The 12,918-nt window shown below is 42.0% G+C and overlaps 1 protein-coding gene across 3 annotated transcripts; it reads left to right on the top strand.

The window, feature by feature from the left end:
• Positions 1-16: 16 nt before the first annotated feature.
• CSTF1 (cleavage stimulation factor, 3' pre-RNA, subunit 1, 50kDa) lies at positions 17-12,315 on the top strand. 3 transcript variants are annotated; one of them, XM_005880686.2, is made up of 6 exons: positions 17-116; positions 1,549-1,749; positions 3,138-3,415; positions 3,571-3,768; positions 4,425-4,815; positions 10,132-12,315. In XM_005880686.2, the coding sequence occupies exons 2-6, from the start codon at positions 1,581-1,583 to the stop codon at positions 10,389-10,391; spliced, it is 1,296 nt and encodes a 431-aa protein (XP_005880748.1). In that variant the 5' UTR covers positions 17-116; positions 1,549-1,580; the 3' UTR covers positions 10,392-12,315. The 3 variants fall into 3 exon arrangements, with proteins under 3 accessions (XP_005880748.1, XP_005880750.1, XP_005880749.1); XM_005880688.2 differs by having other exon boundaries at positions 28-134; XM_005880687.2 differs by lacking the exon at positions 17-116 and adding an exon at positions 503-636.
• Positions 12,316-12,918: the final 603 nt, after the last annotated feature.

Here is a 12,918-nt window from a genome sequence, read left to right as displayed (position 1 = left end):
CTCGGCGCGACGGCCTTTTCGCGTGCGCAGTGAGTGTGCGCGCGGAGCGATCGATCGGGCCGGAGTCGTGCCTCCATTTTTGCAGAAGAGCGGGAGACCGGGAGCTGGACTCGCGGGTACCTGGGGCCCGGAATGTACGCAGAGCGGCTGGAGCGGTCGGGCGGGGGGCTCTAGGGGACCACGGGAAGGAGGGGAACGGGTGCATGTGAGCGGGGAGGAGTGCGCGCTGACTTGCCAGGCTGGGCCTGCTTCCTCCTCTTCAAGGGCCTCGCTCCCTCCAACCCTAGTTCACCTCTCTGCCGGGTGGTAGCGGAGCGCACAGCGAGGGGCAGTCTCTGCCCTCCCGGTCCTTCTTCCAGCCCCGGGCACAACCGGTCCTGGTTGGGTTCTGCGGTCCTCGGGGTCCTCACCTGCAAATCGGGGTGGCGATTAGGCGCTCACTAGCCCCGCGAGCCCGCGCTCTATGCGCTGAGAACGGAGCTCGGCCTCTTTTCTTTTTAAGCTCTGCATCCCATAATGCTCCTGGCATGAGCGAGGAGACGGGATGGAGTAGCGGTTAAGTTCTGGGCTCCGGTGTGGACAGTCCTGGCGGCCACTTTCATCTTGGACGAGTTCCTCAGCCACATGTTACTTTCAGTGGGTTTCCTAACCTCTTTGACTTAGTTTCGTCTTCTCTGTTGTGTTCTGGAGTTGTCTACGCAAGCATCGAATTACATGCATTTGCTTCCACGAGTACTTACTAAGTCCACTGAGTGAACTTGTGCAGTGAGTAAATGCTGCCTTATAAAGTGTGCAGCATGGTGTCTGGCGAGTGCTCAGTGAATGTCAGCTGCTGTTACTAACACCCGTCAGTACAGCGCATTAAGGACTCTGGCTCCGGGGCCCAGTAGCCTGGGTTAGAACCCAGGCTTTACCATTTGCAGGCTGTGTGATCCTGGGTGAGTTAGACCTCTTCGGGCTTCCGGTTGCCCGTCTCCTAAAGAGGATTAGGTGAGGATTTAGTGAGGTAATGCGCATCAGTTGCCTACCCGATTTGTGTGGAGTGTATAGCAAGTCTCACAACTAGTGCCTGGAGCACTTTGACATCTGTAAATCCACCTAAGTGCCCAATCCTTCAAGTTTTGCCTCCCTCCTTTTCTGTTGTTGTTTTGACCATGTTATTTGCCAATATTTTATTAAGCAATTCACCTTTGACTTTTTCCAAAGCATTCGGCTTGATTAAGTTTTCATAGCACAATAGGTGTTTTGCCCTCATATCTTGACTTATTATCTAAATATGTAATTTAACAACCTCAGTTGCTTCAAAACATGTATTAAGACTGAACATAACTGATGTTAGTAAACATACACTCAGCTAGTGGAAACAGTAGTGTCTGGAGATATAACAGCTGAGGAACCTGATCTCAGGCAAACGAGTCATTGACCAAAGATAAGGCAGGTAGTAGAGCTGGGATTTGAGCCCTGCAAGTCAGATCCAATTTCTGTGTTGCTTCTGTGATTTCCTGGTGCCTCTCTTCTTCACCATGCACCCTTTTTCTCTTTTTGCAGCTGGCAGGGAAATTGTTTTCCTCTTCTCCACGATGTACAGAACCAAAGTGGGCCTGAAGGACCGCCAGCAGCTTTACAAGTTGATCATTAGCCAGCTGCTCTATGATGGCTTCATCAGCAGTGCTAATGGCCTCATCAATGAAATCAAGCCTCAGTCTGTTTGTGCACCCTCAGAGCAGCTCCTGCATCTCATCAAACTAGGTAGCTGTGAATGCAGTTCATTGATCCCTTGACAAGGTTTCAGATGTTCTCGCCCATCAGAATTTTTCAAGATTATTTCCACTTCTTTAGTGTTAGTACATGTTAAGTACAGTGCTGGATACTGAAGGAGATAGCATAGTCCAGGTTATGAAGACTTCGAGCTGGTTCTAGCCTCAGGATCTTTATACAAATTATCTGGACCCTTCAGTCATTAGATTATTGACTCTTCAAGTCTCAGCTCACATTGTCATCCCAGAGTCCTTCTCACCTTTTCTAAAACAACCTCACTATTATCCCCATCCCCCTCCCCCCCACCACCACCACACACACACACACATACACAGGCTCTTAATCTAACACACAGTCCCATTTCCTTCCTAGCACAAGTACTGTCTGAAATTTTCTTTAGTGTTTTGGGTTGTTTCCCACACAACCTATACCTCTCCCAACAACAAAAATGGCAAGCTCCTCAAAGATCAGGACCTTTTCTTGTTCAATAGTATGTGCTGGTGCTTACCTGGGTCACAGAAAACAGTGAAATATAGAATTATCAAACCTGTTTATACCCTCTGACCTGGCAGTGCCAGTTGTGAGAATTTTTGTTTTAAGAAGTGAAACAACTTTATGCATGGAGAAGGGTCCAGAAGAATTTATACGGCCATGTTAACAGTAATCATCTCTGGTTGAAATAGGATCCTTTTTTATTTTTTTGTTCATCTGCATTTTTAAGTTTTCCTTTGCTAATAAACATTGTTTATATGATGTGTGGAGCTTTTTAAATTTAAAACACATTCTTGATAAACTTCAGTTTATTTAAATAACATTCTTTCAAATGTTTCACTAGTGTTAATATATCTGACTTAATGAGCTTCAGAGTTTATATTAACAGATCTTAGCACTAACGATATAAGCTGGAGTAGGAAAAATGAACAATTTAACTACAGAACTGCTTTTTGTTTCTGTAGTTGTAGTTACATAGAACATTTTGGAGGCAAAAATCAGCAGAGGTGACTACTTACTAAAGCCTGGCCTTCTACAACCTATGTTCCCTTACAGTGTGGTCACTGCATGCACCCTGGTCAGTGTGCCTAGTTTTGTAAAGTATTAAGTGTCATGCACCTCCAAGAAGTAAGTTGATATGGCAAACATCTTTCCCAGTTCAGATCCCAAACTTTGTCTTGGCCTTATTTTTTAGGGAGAGAGAACCATTGATTTGTTGTTTCACTTATTTATGCATTCATTGGTTGATGCTTGTATGTGCCCTGATGGGGGATTGAACCCGCAACCTTGGCATATTGGGCAACACTAACAAACTGAGCTACTCAGCCAGGGCCTGTCTTGGCCTTTAAAATAATACTTTTCATGCCCTTAATTTTTATTCCTTTCAGGAATGGAAAATGATGATACTGCAGTTCAGTATGCAATTGGTCGTTCAGATACAGTTGCCCCAGGCACGGGCATTGACCTGGAGTTCGATGCAGATGTCCAGACCATGTCCCCAGAGGCTTCAGAGTATGAAACCTGCTATGTCACATCCCATAAAGGACCATGCCGAGTAGCTACCTATAGTAGAGATGGGCAGCTAATAGCTACTGGGTCTGCTGACGCCTCCATAAAGATACTCGACACAGAAAGAATGTTGGCCAAAAGTGCCATGCCAATAGAGGTAAAAATCCTGTAACACTGTTACTGTTTGCCTTTTGTTCCTTCATGGGAGAAGGGGAGAGTGGTTTAAACCAGCTTTACTGAGCATAGTAGCAGAGTGCACTGTGAGTTAGACAGATTTCACACTTTGCATATCTCCTTATCTTACTGGTCTAGGTTATGATGAATGAGACTGCACAACAGAATATGGAAAACCACCCAGTGATCCGGACTCTTTATGACCACGTGGACGAAGTCACATGTCTTGCTTTCCACCCGACGGAACAGATCCTTGCCTCTGGTTCAAGGGATTACACTCTTAAGTTATTTGATTATTCCAAACCTTCGGCAAAAAGAGCCTTCAAGTACATTCAGGTTAGGAATGTTTGAGAAGAGCTTTATGTTTTTTCTTAAATACAGTGAGCTGTTGTATGGCTATTCTCTTTTTAGAAGTAGTCTCAGTGATCATACATGAAATGAGAGTACAGCAACAAGGATGTATGCCACAGGGGGCACATGGTTCACGTGTTGTCATACACCCACATCCTCTGGCGGGTTGGCACTGCTACGAGTCCAGTTCATGCAATAAGGATTCAGAGTCCATTTCACTCTAAAGGTTGCAGATCCGTTTGAAAACAAACAGTTCATTAAAGTCACTTATGGTAATAAAAAGTTACTCAGTTAAAACTGTCAGGTATTTGCTGGAAGTCACATTTGGTACCTTAAAGTACTTTGTTCTTTCTCTTACCTGATCCATTGTTTAATGCAGCCGTGGGCCGGATCCGGCCCGTTTGAAATGAATAAAACTAAAAAAAAAAAGACCGTACCCTTTTATGTAATGATGTTTACTTTGAATTTATATTAGTTCACACAAACACTCCATCCATGCTTTTGTTCCGGCCCTCGAGTCAAAAAGTTTGCCCACCCCTGGTTTAATGGATTCTTTGCATCATCCAAATATTGTCCACATTTCCTCTGGAAATAATTGTCCCACAGTTGGTCATTTAACATTCATGTCTCTGTCCTAACAGGAAGCTGAAATGTTACGCTCCATCTCTTTTCACCCTTCCGGAGACTTTATACTTGTGGGGACTCAGCATCCTACTCTTCGGCTCTATGATATCAACACATTTCAATGTTTTGTCTCTTGCAATCCTCAAGATCAACACACCGATGCCATATGTTCTGTTAATTACAACCCTAGTGCCAACATGTACGTAACTGGTAGCAAGGACGGCTGCATCAAGTTGTGGGATGGCGTCTCGAATCGGTGCATCACAACTTTCGAGAAGGCACACGACGGTGCTGAAGTTTGTTCTGCCATCTTTTCCAAAAATTCTAAATACATTCTTTCAAGTGGAAAAGACTCTATAGCTAAACTTTGGGAAATATCAACAGGACGAACGCTGGTCAGATTCACAGGTATGTGAGAAATTGATATTACTGAAAACTTATGCATCATTTTACAGTTCCGAGAACTCATTTTAGATAAGGGAAACCAAGGCTTAAAGTAGGTAGGGCCAAATCGTTTAGCTAACACTACAGTTAGTAAGAGGCAGAGCTGGAAATAGAGCCCTAGTTTCTTTTCTTTTTTTTTAATATATTTTATTGATATTTTACAGAGAGGAAGGGAGAGAGATAGAAACATCGATGAGAGAGAAACATCGATCAGCTGCCTCCTGCACATCTCCTACTGGGGATGTGCCCGAAACCCAGGTACATGCCCTTGACCGGAATCGAACCTGGGACCTTTCAGTCCGCAGGCCGATGCTCTATCCACTGAGCAAAACCGGTTTCGGCAAGCCCTAGTTTCTTACCTTTGCTTTTCTCAATACATAATAGCTTAACTAGATCTGATTCCATGCAGGTAGCATTTGAAAACTGGTGGTCTGTTTGCAGGCTGACCGCCTGCCCTCTTCTCTGCAGTCCAGAGAAAAGCCTCCATAAGTGTACACATTAGGACAAGGAAGGCTGAGAGGGAAGATCTTGGCCCATTCCTAAGCGAGCAGAGGTAGCCCCCAAGGGAGACCACAAGTGTTCTGAATTGAACCTAGATAGAAAGTGGGTGCTTCAGACAAAAAAAATTGTTCTTCTGCTTCTCATTAATTCATGTAGGCCTCTAATTGGTAACAGTTGTGGCTGTGAGCTCTGTGATGAGATTTAAATTTATCCTTTCACAGTAGTCTGTTCAAGTCTAGCTATTTATAGTGAGTGTTGTTAAAATATTGTGTCTCATTCTTCTGTTCCTGTAGAAGCAAAGGCTGTTGTGTGATAGAAAACCTCCAGTAAACTTCAGCTAGTTTCCTCTGTGATATGCTTGTGTCATGTGCTGAAATTGCATGACTCTAACCTAAAAGCTCCCAAAACTGTTTTGAAAGGGGCTCTGCTATGGTGTTAAGATAGTGTTGCAGAGAAAATTGAAGAGTTGGTGAGATCTTGACCACTAGGGAGCAGCATAGCCTACTGCAGTTTTAGTGCCTTAAAACCTGAGTTTGCTTCCTGCTGTCTTTCTGGCTTCTGGTATAGCAAGTGTTGGGAAAAGTCATTTTTTATTGTAGTTCTTGGTGACTTCATTGAGCACTTTTGTATGAAGCTTGTTTGAAAAATATTTGATTATTGCTATGAAAAGACCGTGTGTGCTGCAAAAGGGATGTATAAAAGTGATCAAGTAAAATGGGAAAACCGCCCGGCCGGCGTGGCTCAGTGGTTGGGTGTCAACCTATGAACCAGGAGGTCACGGTTCGATTCCCGGTCAGGGCACATGCCCAGGTTGGGGGCTCAATCCTCAGTAAGGGCATGCAGGAGGCAGCTGATCCATGATTCTCTGTCATTATGGATGTTTCTGTCTCCCTCTCCCTTCCTCTCTGAAATCAATTTTAAAAATCTTAAAAAATGGAAAAACCTCCTCCCTCTTGAGAAGATACACCAGACTGCTGACAAGAATTTATTATATTTGGGGTTTTTTTAATGAATGTTTGAAATGTTTTATGGTTGGTTTTGGTGGGCAGTTGGGAGTTGATTTTAAATAAGGTTGTACTGAATTTATATGCAAATTTCAGTTTTCCTAATTCACAGGTTAAGACCCTTTGTGTTAGCAAATTTAGATATTTCCAGTTTTAGTGTTTAGTTAGAATTATCTATAATAATAAAAGAGTAATATGCTAATTAGACCGGATGTCCTTCCAGATGACCTTCTGGACAAAGCCAGGGCTGCAAGGGAAGCCTCAGTCCCGGGTGCCAGAGGGAAGCTGGTGCCAGCAGCTGGGGGAAGGAAGGCCTACTCTTGCATGAATTTCATGCATTGGGCCTCTAGTCTTAAAATAATGAAGGAAAAGAGAAAAGTACCAATTAAACGTTAGAAGTTTTGATGTTAAAAGTTAATTGAAAACACTGTAAACAAAATTAAGGAAGAGACGGGGGAACGGGGGCTTCGTCTGATTATGGGCCTCTGAACTGAGAAGCGGTGTTGTTTGAGAAGCCAGCAGCTTGGGGTTCTGTGGTATCGGCCCCCTCTGCCAAAGTTGGGGGGGTGGGGTGCTGAGCGCGTGGGGTTGAGGTGGGGGTCCTGGTCTTTGGCTTCTCAACTCAGTCCTGATTCAACAGCGAACATGTCTCGGCCTGTCAGAAATAGGAAGGTTGTTGATTATTCAGTTTCAGGACTCTGATGACGCTGATGAAGATTACGGAAGAGATTCGGGTCCTCCAGCTAAGAAAATTCGATCATCTCCACGAGAAGCTAAAAATAAAAGGCGATCTGGAAAGAATTCACAGGAAGATAGTGAAGACTCAGAAGAAAAAGTTATCCCTTCCTGTTTTCAACCTACTCTTCAAATCAGTCATGTATCCCTCATGTGGTGCTAAACCCATTTTACAGATGGGGCCAGTGACAACTCCAGCCAAACTGGTAGTATAGCTGTAAATAGAGTCCAAGAGTGTTTGACTCCCAGATCCCATCCTCCAGCCATTCTTAGCGTTCTCTCCCTTTGTTCACTTGGAAGGATATATACATTAAGTTGGACGTTGAAATTCTTCTTTCCTCTCAGAAGATTCCGGCAGCGATGAAGATTTTCTAATGGAAGACGATGATGATAGTGACTATGGCAGTTCAAAAAAGAAAAACAAAAAGATGGTTAAGAAGTCCAAACCTGAGAGAAAAGAAAAGAAAATGCCCAAACCCAGGCTAAAGGCTACAGTGACGCCAAGTCCTGTGAAAGGCAAAGGGAAAGTGGGTCGCCCCACAGCTTCAAAGGTATCAAAGGAAAAGACTCCTTCTCCCAAAGAAGACGAGGAGCCGGAAAGCCCTCCAGAGAAGAAAGCCTCTGCCAGCCCTCCGCCTGAGAAGTCTGGGGATGAAGGGTCCGAAGATGAAGCCCAATCTGGGGAGGATTAAAAGTGATGGTGGTTTCAGAGAGGTTTTATTTAAAAAAAGAAAAGGGGGGGGGGGAGAAGGAAAAAAGGGGGAGAAAAAAAGAAAACTACATAAGATAGAACATGGTTTTGGCTATGGCTTTGACTCATGGGCTTTCAGTGCTTTTTTTCCCTTTTGTTGAAAATAACTTTCTTTTTTTAATTTTTTTTTTTTAAAGAAAATCTTTGTATGTTTAATTTACCTTTTTGTCTATTGGTCTTTTCTTTTCTACCACCCTCTACTCTCTCCCTTTTTCAATGAAAGCCATGTCAAATTAATCACTGGATTGACTGCTTCATCTTTTTATTTTTAAAGGATGGTATACCACAGTTGTAAAGCAATAAGATTTGAGATGAACACTATGGAAATGTTGCTTTTTGCTAAACAGTAGCAAGTTGAACAGTAATCAAAAAACATAGAAGGATTTTAGTTAAAAATGATTGCTTCTTTCTCTACTTGGACTTAAAAAAAATCAATTGTCATCTAATACAAGTTTATTTTTTACCTTGAGGGCAGGGCAGGGAGAGGGAGTGGGTAACCTGACCTTGTGTAGAGTGTGGGTTTTTTTTTAAATTTCATCACTTGTTATCTCAAAGAGATTCAGAGCCAGTGATCCTTTTATTCTACTACGTCTTTAAGGAATTAAAAAAAGAAAAGGAAAAAACAAGGAGCACCAAAACTTAAATCATGCTTAATTTCCTATTTTACAAGAAACCTAGAATTTAAATGGCAAGATCTATATATCATAGTGGATTTCTTCTCAAACTGACAATGTTTAGGTTATAAGCAAATAAACTGCCGGTTAATGTGAAACTTGTTCACAAAGGAAAAAAAACTTAAAATGCTGGATTAGAGGGGAAATAATCATAGCATATATAATAGACACATGTCAGACATTGGTCAGTGAACACAGAAAAGATAAATGACCAACCTCACTGAAAAACTAAGAAATGAAAAGGGAGGTATCATTTTGTGCTCATCAGATTTCAGGAATTTAAAAGGTTGGTATTATCTAGTATTGATAAACATTTCAATAAATACATTGTTACGAGTATTAATTAGTAAAATATTTCTGAAGGGCAATTGGTGTCACATAACAAAGTTTTAAATAAATACACAGGGTGAGGCAAAAGTCAGTTTACAATGGTTCATATGAAAAATAACAATTAATAAATAATAATTATTGTACTTAAAACTGTAAACCCACTTTTGCCCCACCCTGCATCTTTTGACCCACTATACTCACTCTTAGAAATTCAACCTAAAAAGACCGTTGGGCAGCATGCGCAGGCACAAATGAAGATGTTCACCCAGCATTGTCTGGAGTGATGGAAAGTTAGAGGCAGCATGAATGTCCACCAGAAGCCCGAGTAAATTGTGTAGGAACAGTTGTTGAACAGGTTCTCCCTCATTTGATCCCCACAGCAGTGTTGAGGTGCTGCTGTAATAATCCCCATGAAACAGAAGAGAATTAAGATGGGGTGAAGTAATTTGTTCAAGGTCACATCGCTAACAAGTGGTGACTCCAGCTCAGACACCAAAGTTTGTATTGTTATTCATTACCCTATGTTCCCTTTTTATATGGTCTCCACTACTGACTGTGGAATAAAAACAGCAGATGATATATGCTCTGACTTATGTAATTTCAAATGAGTACAACACAGATATGTGGGAAGGATAATCATCAAAATATTGACTATGGGTGTAAAATTATCAGGCAGTTTTTATTTTTTATACTTTATATAGTAGTTTAAACAAAATATATTTTTTTCATGGTCATAAAACAGTATAATGCTTTCTTTTGGAGAGTAGATGTTCCTACATCCCAGTAATTCTAGTCCTAGGAATTTAATTCTAAGGAAGTAATGTGTTCTGAACAAAGAACGTTTATCACCACGTTGCTTACCATTGGATACAGACTAAATGCCTAGCAGGAAAAGAACTAAGTAATGATGTTTCTAAACGATGAGATAGGAACATTTGCAGACAGTAAAAATGATGGAAAATGTACCCAACAGAAAGTTGGTTTAAACTATGATAGAAAAGACATATATGATGTGGCACCAGTTTTGTATTGTTTTTTAAAAGGTTTTTATACCTCTAAGTGCATCACAGTTAACAGTTGCCTAAGGGATTGGGCCCAAAAGTGGTTCTCTTTTTCATACTTTAGAGTTCCCAAAATTGCACAATAGATGTGTAATACTTTAGCAATTTTAAAATGCTCTTTTTACATCTATGGGATTAATAGCCAAAGTAGAACAGTCAGAGTGAGGGTCTAAGGTGTGAACTTGTAAAGCTACCTGGCCCTTAACCTCTCGGTCTGTGCGCAGGTGCTGGCTTGAGCGGGCGGCAGGTGCACCGGACACAGGCTGTCTTCAACCATACAGAGGACTACGTGCTGCTGCCAGACGAGAGGACCATCAGCCTGTGCTGCTGGGACTCACGCACAGCTGAGCGCCGAAACCTGCTGTCCCTGGGCCACAACAACATCGTGCGCTGCATCGTGCACTCGCCCACCAACCCCGGCTTCATGACCTGCAGCGATGACTTCAGGGCCAGGTTCTGGTACCGGAGGTCAACTACAGACTAGAGCCCCCCGCCTTAAATAGGGTTCTTTTCTAGAGGACCCTGCCCCTCCCTCCCATGTGTCCCATCACCAGCCTCAGTAGAAAGTCGTGGTACCATCTTTGGCAGTCGGGCTGCCACCTCTACATCCTTCTTGGATTTTGTACAGAAGGGTCCTTTTTTACCTTGATGTGGAATCATGGTGGAAAAAGTGGGAAACGCAGACCCCTGCTCTGCACTCACTGATTATTACAGTGTGATTTTCATCGGTTTTGTAAATACAGGACTTGCCATTTCTCTGAACTTGATCTTTTGAAGAAGGGTAGAGTATTAAAGTGCTTTCCAGATCTCGTGTGGATCTGTCCTGAGGAATTCTCATTGGGCTCTTTTATCATCTTCTGTGCCTGTTCCACATCCTCTCTGTGTTTTCCTTTCCATTTTGACCGATGAGTAGGCATACCTTGAGAATCGAGTTTCGTGCCCTATTAAACCACTTTAGAGAATCAGTTCTCTGAAAGGACATCCTAATAATAAAGCTCAGACCTGCAACTTTACTGTTACACATTTTCACTTCAATAACATCAACGGCCAGTTTTCCTGAAGATTACAGGAGCATCTTTCATCAGACCTCCCACATTACCTTTCATACCTGCAGTGCTCGTCTTCAATAAATGCACTTCCCATCAAATGGCGTCATTTGATGGGAAGCATAGATTTGGAGATTATATCCCATCTAATCGGAATTAGGTGGTCCCACCACTGCCTTCAGGTGTTGCTTGTCTTCATGAATGGCTAATATTGATTGGCTTTGTTCTTATGTAACTTTAAATCTTATTTTTCAGCCTGAACCTTAACTACTCATCCTGGACGCACAAGGCAACTGTGTTCTCAGAAGATATTTGCAATTAACTGACTGATACAAGTTTTCTTTTTCTTGAAATTTTTTTAGAAGGTGACAATATTTCTTTGTGTTGAGCTCTAGCTGGGTCAAAGAACCCAAACTCCCCTCACTAAGATATCTTTGGTTTATATTTATCCCCAAATACATATACCTCATGATCTGGGTGGGAGCACCTAAAAATATAACCTGGGAATATTAGGTAAAAAGTATGAAATAGAGTAATGTAATTTTCTTTCGTTACAGGAATTTTAAAATCTGATGATGATTGCATAAAAATCCTGCTTTAGTCATCATCCTTAAGGATCATTTTAATTCTTTATAAAATGATTTTAAGCCTTCTTAACGAGTTAAATCACAGCTTTTGTTCAGGTTTACAAAGACCTATATTTTGTGCTGCATAGTGAGTAAACTTATTTTATGTCCTGATTCCCTGGTATTTGAACTAGGACATCAAAGGGTGCTGCTTTTGTAAGATTAAAAGAAACCAGTTGACTAGAAACAAAGATAACCAGTTCTACCAAAAAAATTACCAAACATGGCTTCCCACTTCTTTTTCTGGCTTTTCTTTTTCTTACAACCTGTGAAACTAAAGGAGAGGTTGGCGTTTCCGCATTGTTCTGCTCTGGCACACACCCTGGGATGCCCGCTCTACACTCTGCATGTAAGTCCCGCTGGATCCTTTAACTGTTCATTAGTTAAGATATAATACCTACTTTTTCCAGTTTTTGGAATAGTCTCAGCAATGGGATCTGTAGTTTCAGGACTTCTGTTTACAAGATCAAGATACTTTTGTGTGTTTCCAAAATGAACTTTCTAACATAGGGTTTTGTGGTTTTGTTATTTTTTCTTTAAAAAATTACCTTAATGTTTTGAACTGGTATAAATGCCATGAGTATTTCATGAACTTGGTATCTGCACATAATTAATTGTACCACACCACCCTGGCATTCAAATGGTGAATAATACCCAGTCAGGATAAGAATTTAAAACTATGTTATTTTTTAAAGATACGTGATTTCTAAAATAAACTTTTTGTATATAATGATAATTTAAAGCTAGTTCATTGTTTTGGAGCTTGCTTGCTTTCAATGTTTTTATAATTATGACTTAACTGTTACTTTTCACACTTTAGTGCTTTGTTCTGGAAGTCAGGTTTTTGTAGTTTAATCACCTTTAGCTGTGTATCTTTGCTCTTCTACTCTATGAATTTAAAAACTTGGGTATAGTTCCATTTATTTAGGTCATTCAGAAAAACCTGCCTTTTGCCTTAAGCATTGGTTTCCCTTGTTCAAGGGGGGGTGGGGGTGACGTGCTAGGTAGGAGGGTAGCCTGGGGAGGGAGGGGAGATAGACAGGAAGGCAGCCTTTCCTCTTCAAGACCTCAGCTTCCTTTTCTGTGATGAAAGAGCTTCATCAGAACCATCCTCAGCGTGCACTTGAGTCAGGGAAGCTTCTTTTATAAACACATCTTCAATTATTCTATACTAGAGGCCCGGTGCACAAAAATTTGTGCACTGGGGGGGAGGGGGGTCCCCCAGCCTGGCCTGTGCCCTCTCGCAGTCTGGGACCCCTCGGGAGATAACGACCTGCTGGCTTAGGCCTGCTCCTGGGTGGCAGAGGGCAGGCCCAATCCCTAAGTGCAGCCCCTGGTC

The sequence above is a fragment of the Myotis brandtii genome, unplaced genomic scaffold (assembly GCF_000412655.1).
Source record: "Myotis brandtii unplaced genomic scaffold, ASM41265v1 scaffold647, whole genome shotgun sequence".
In the NCBI taxonomy this organism is placed as follows: domain Eukaryota; kingdom Metazoa; phylum Chordata; class Mammalia; order Chiroptera; family Vespertilionidae; genus Myotis; species Myotis brandtii.
Note: the sequence above shows the minus strand (reverse complement) of the source record. Positions and strands in the feature narration are given on the sequence as shown.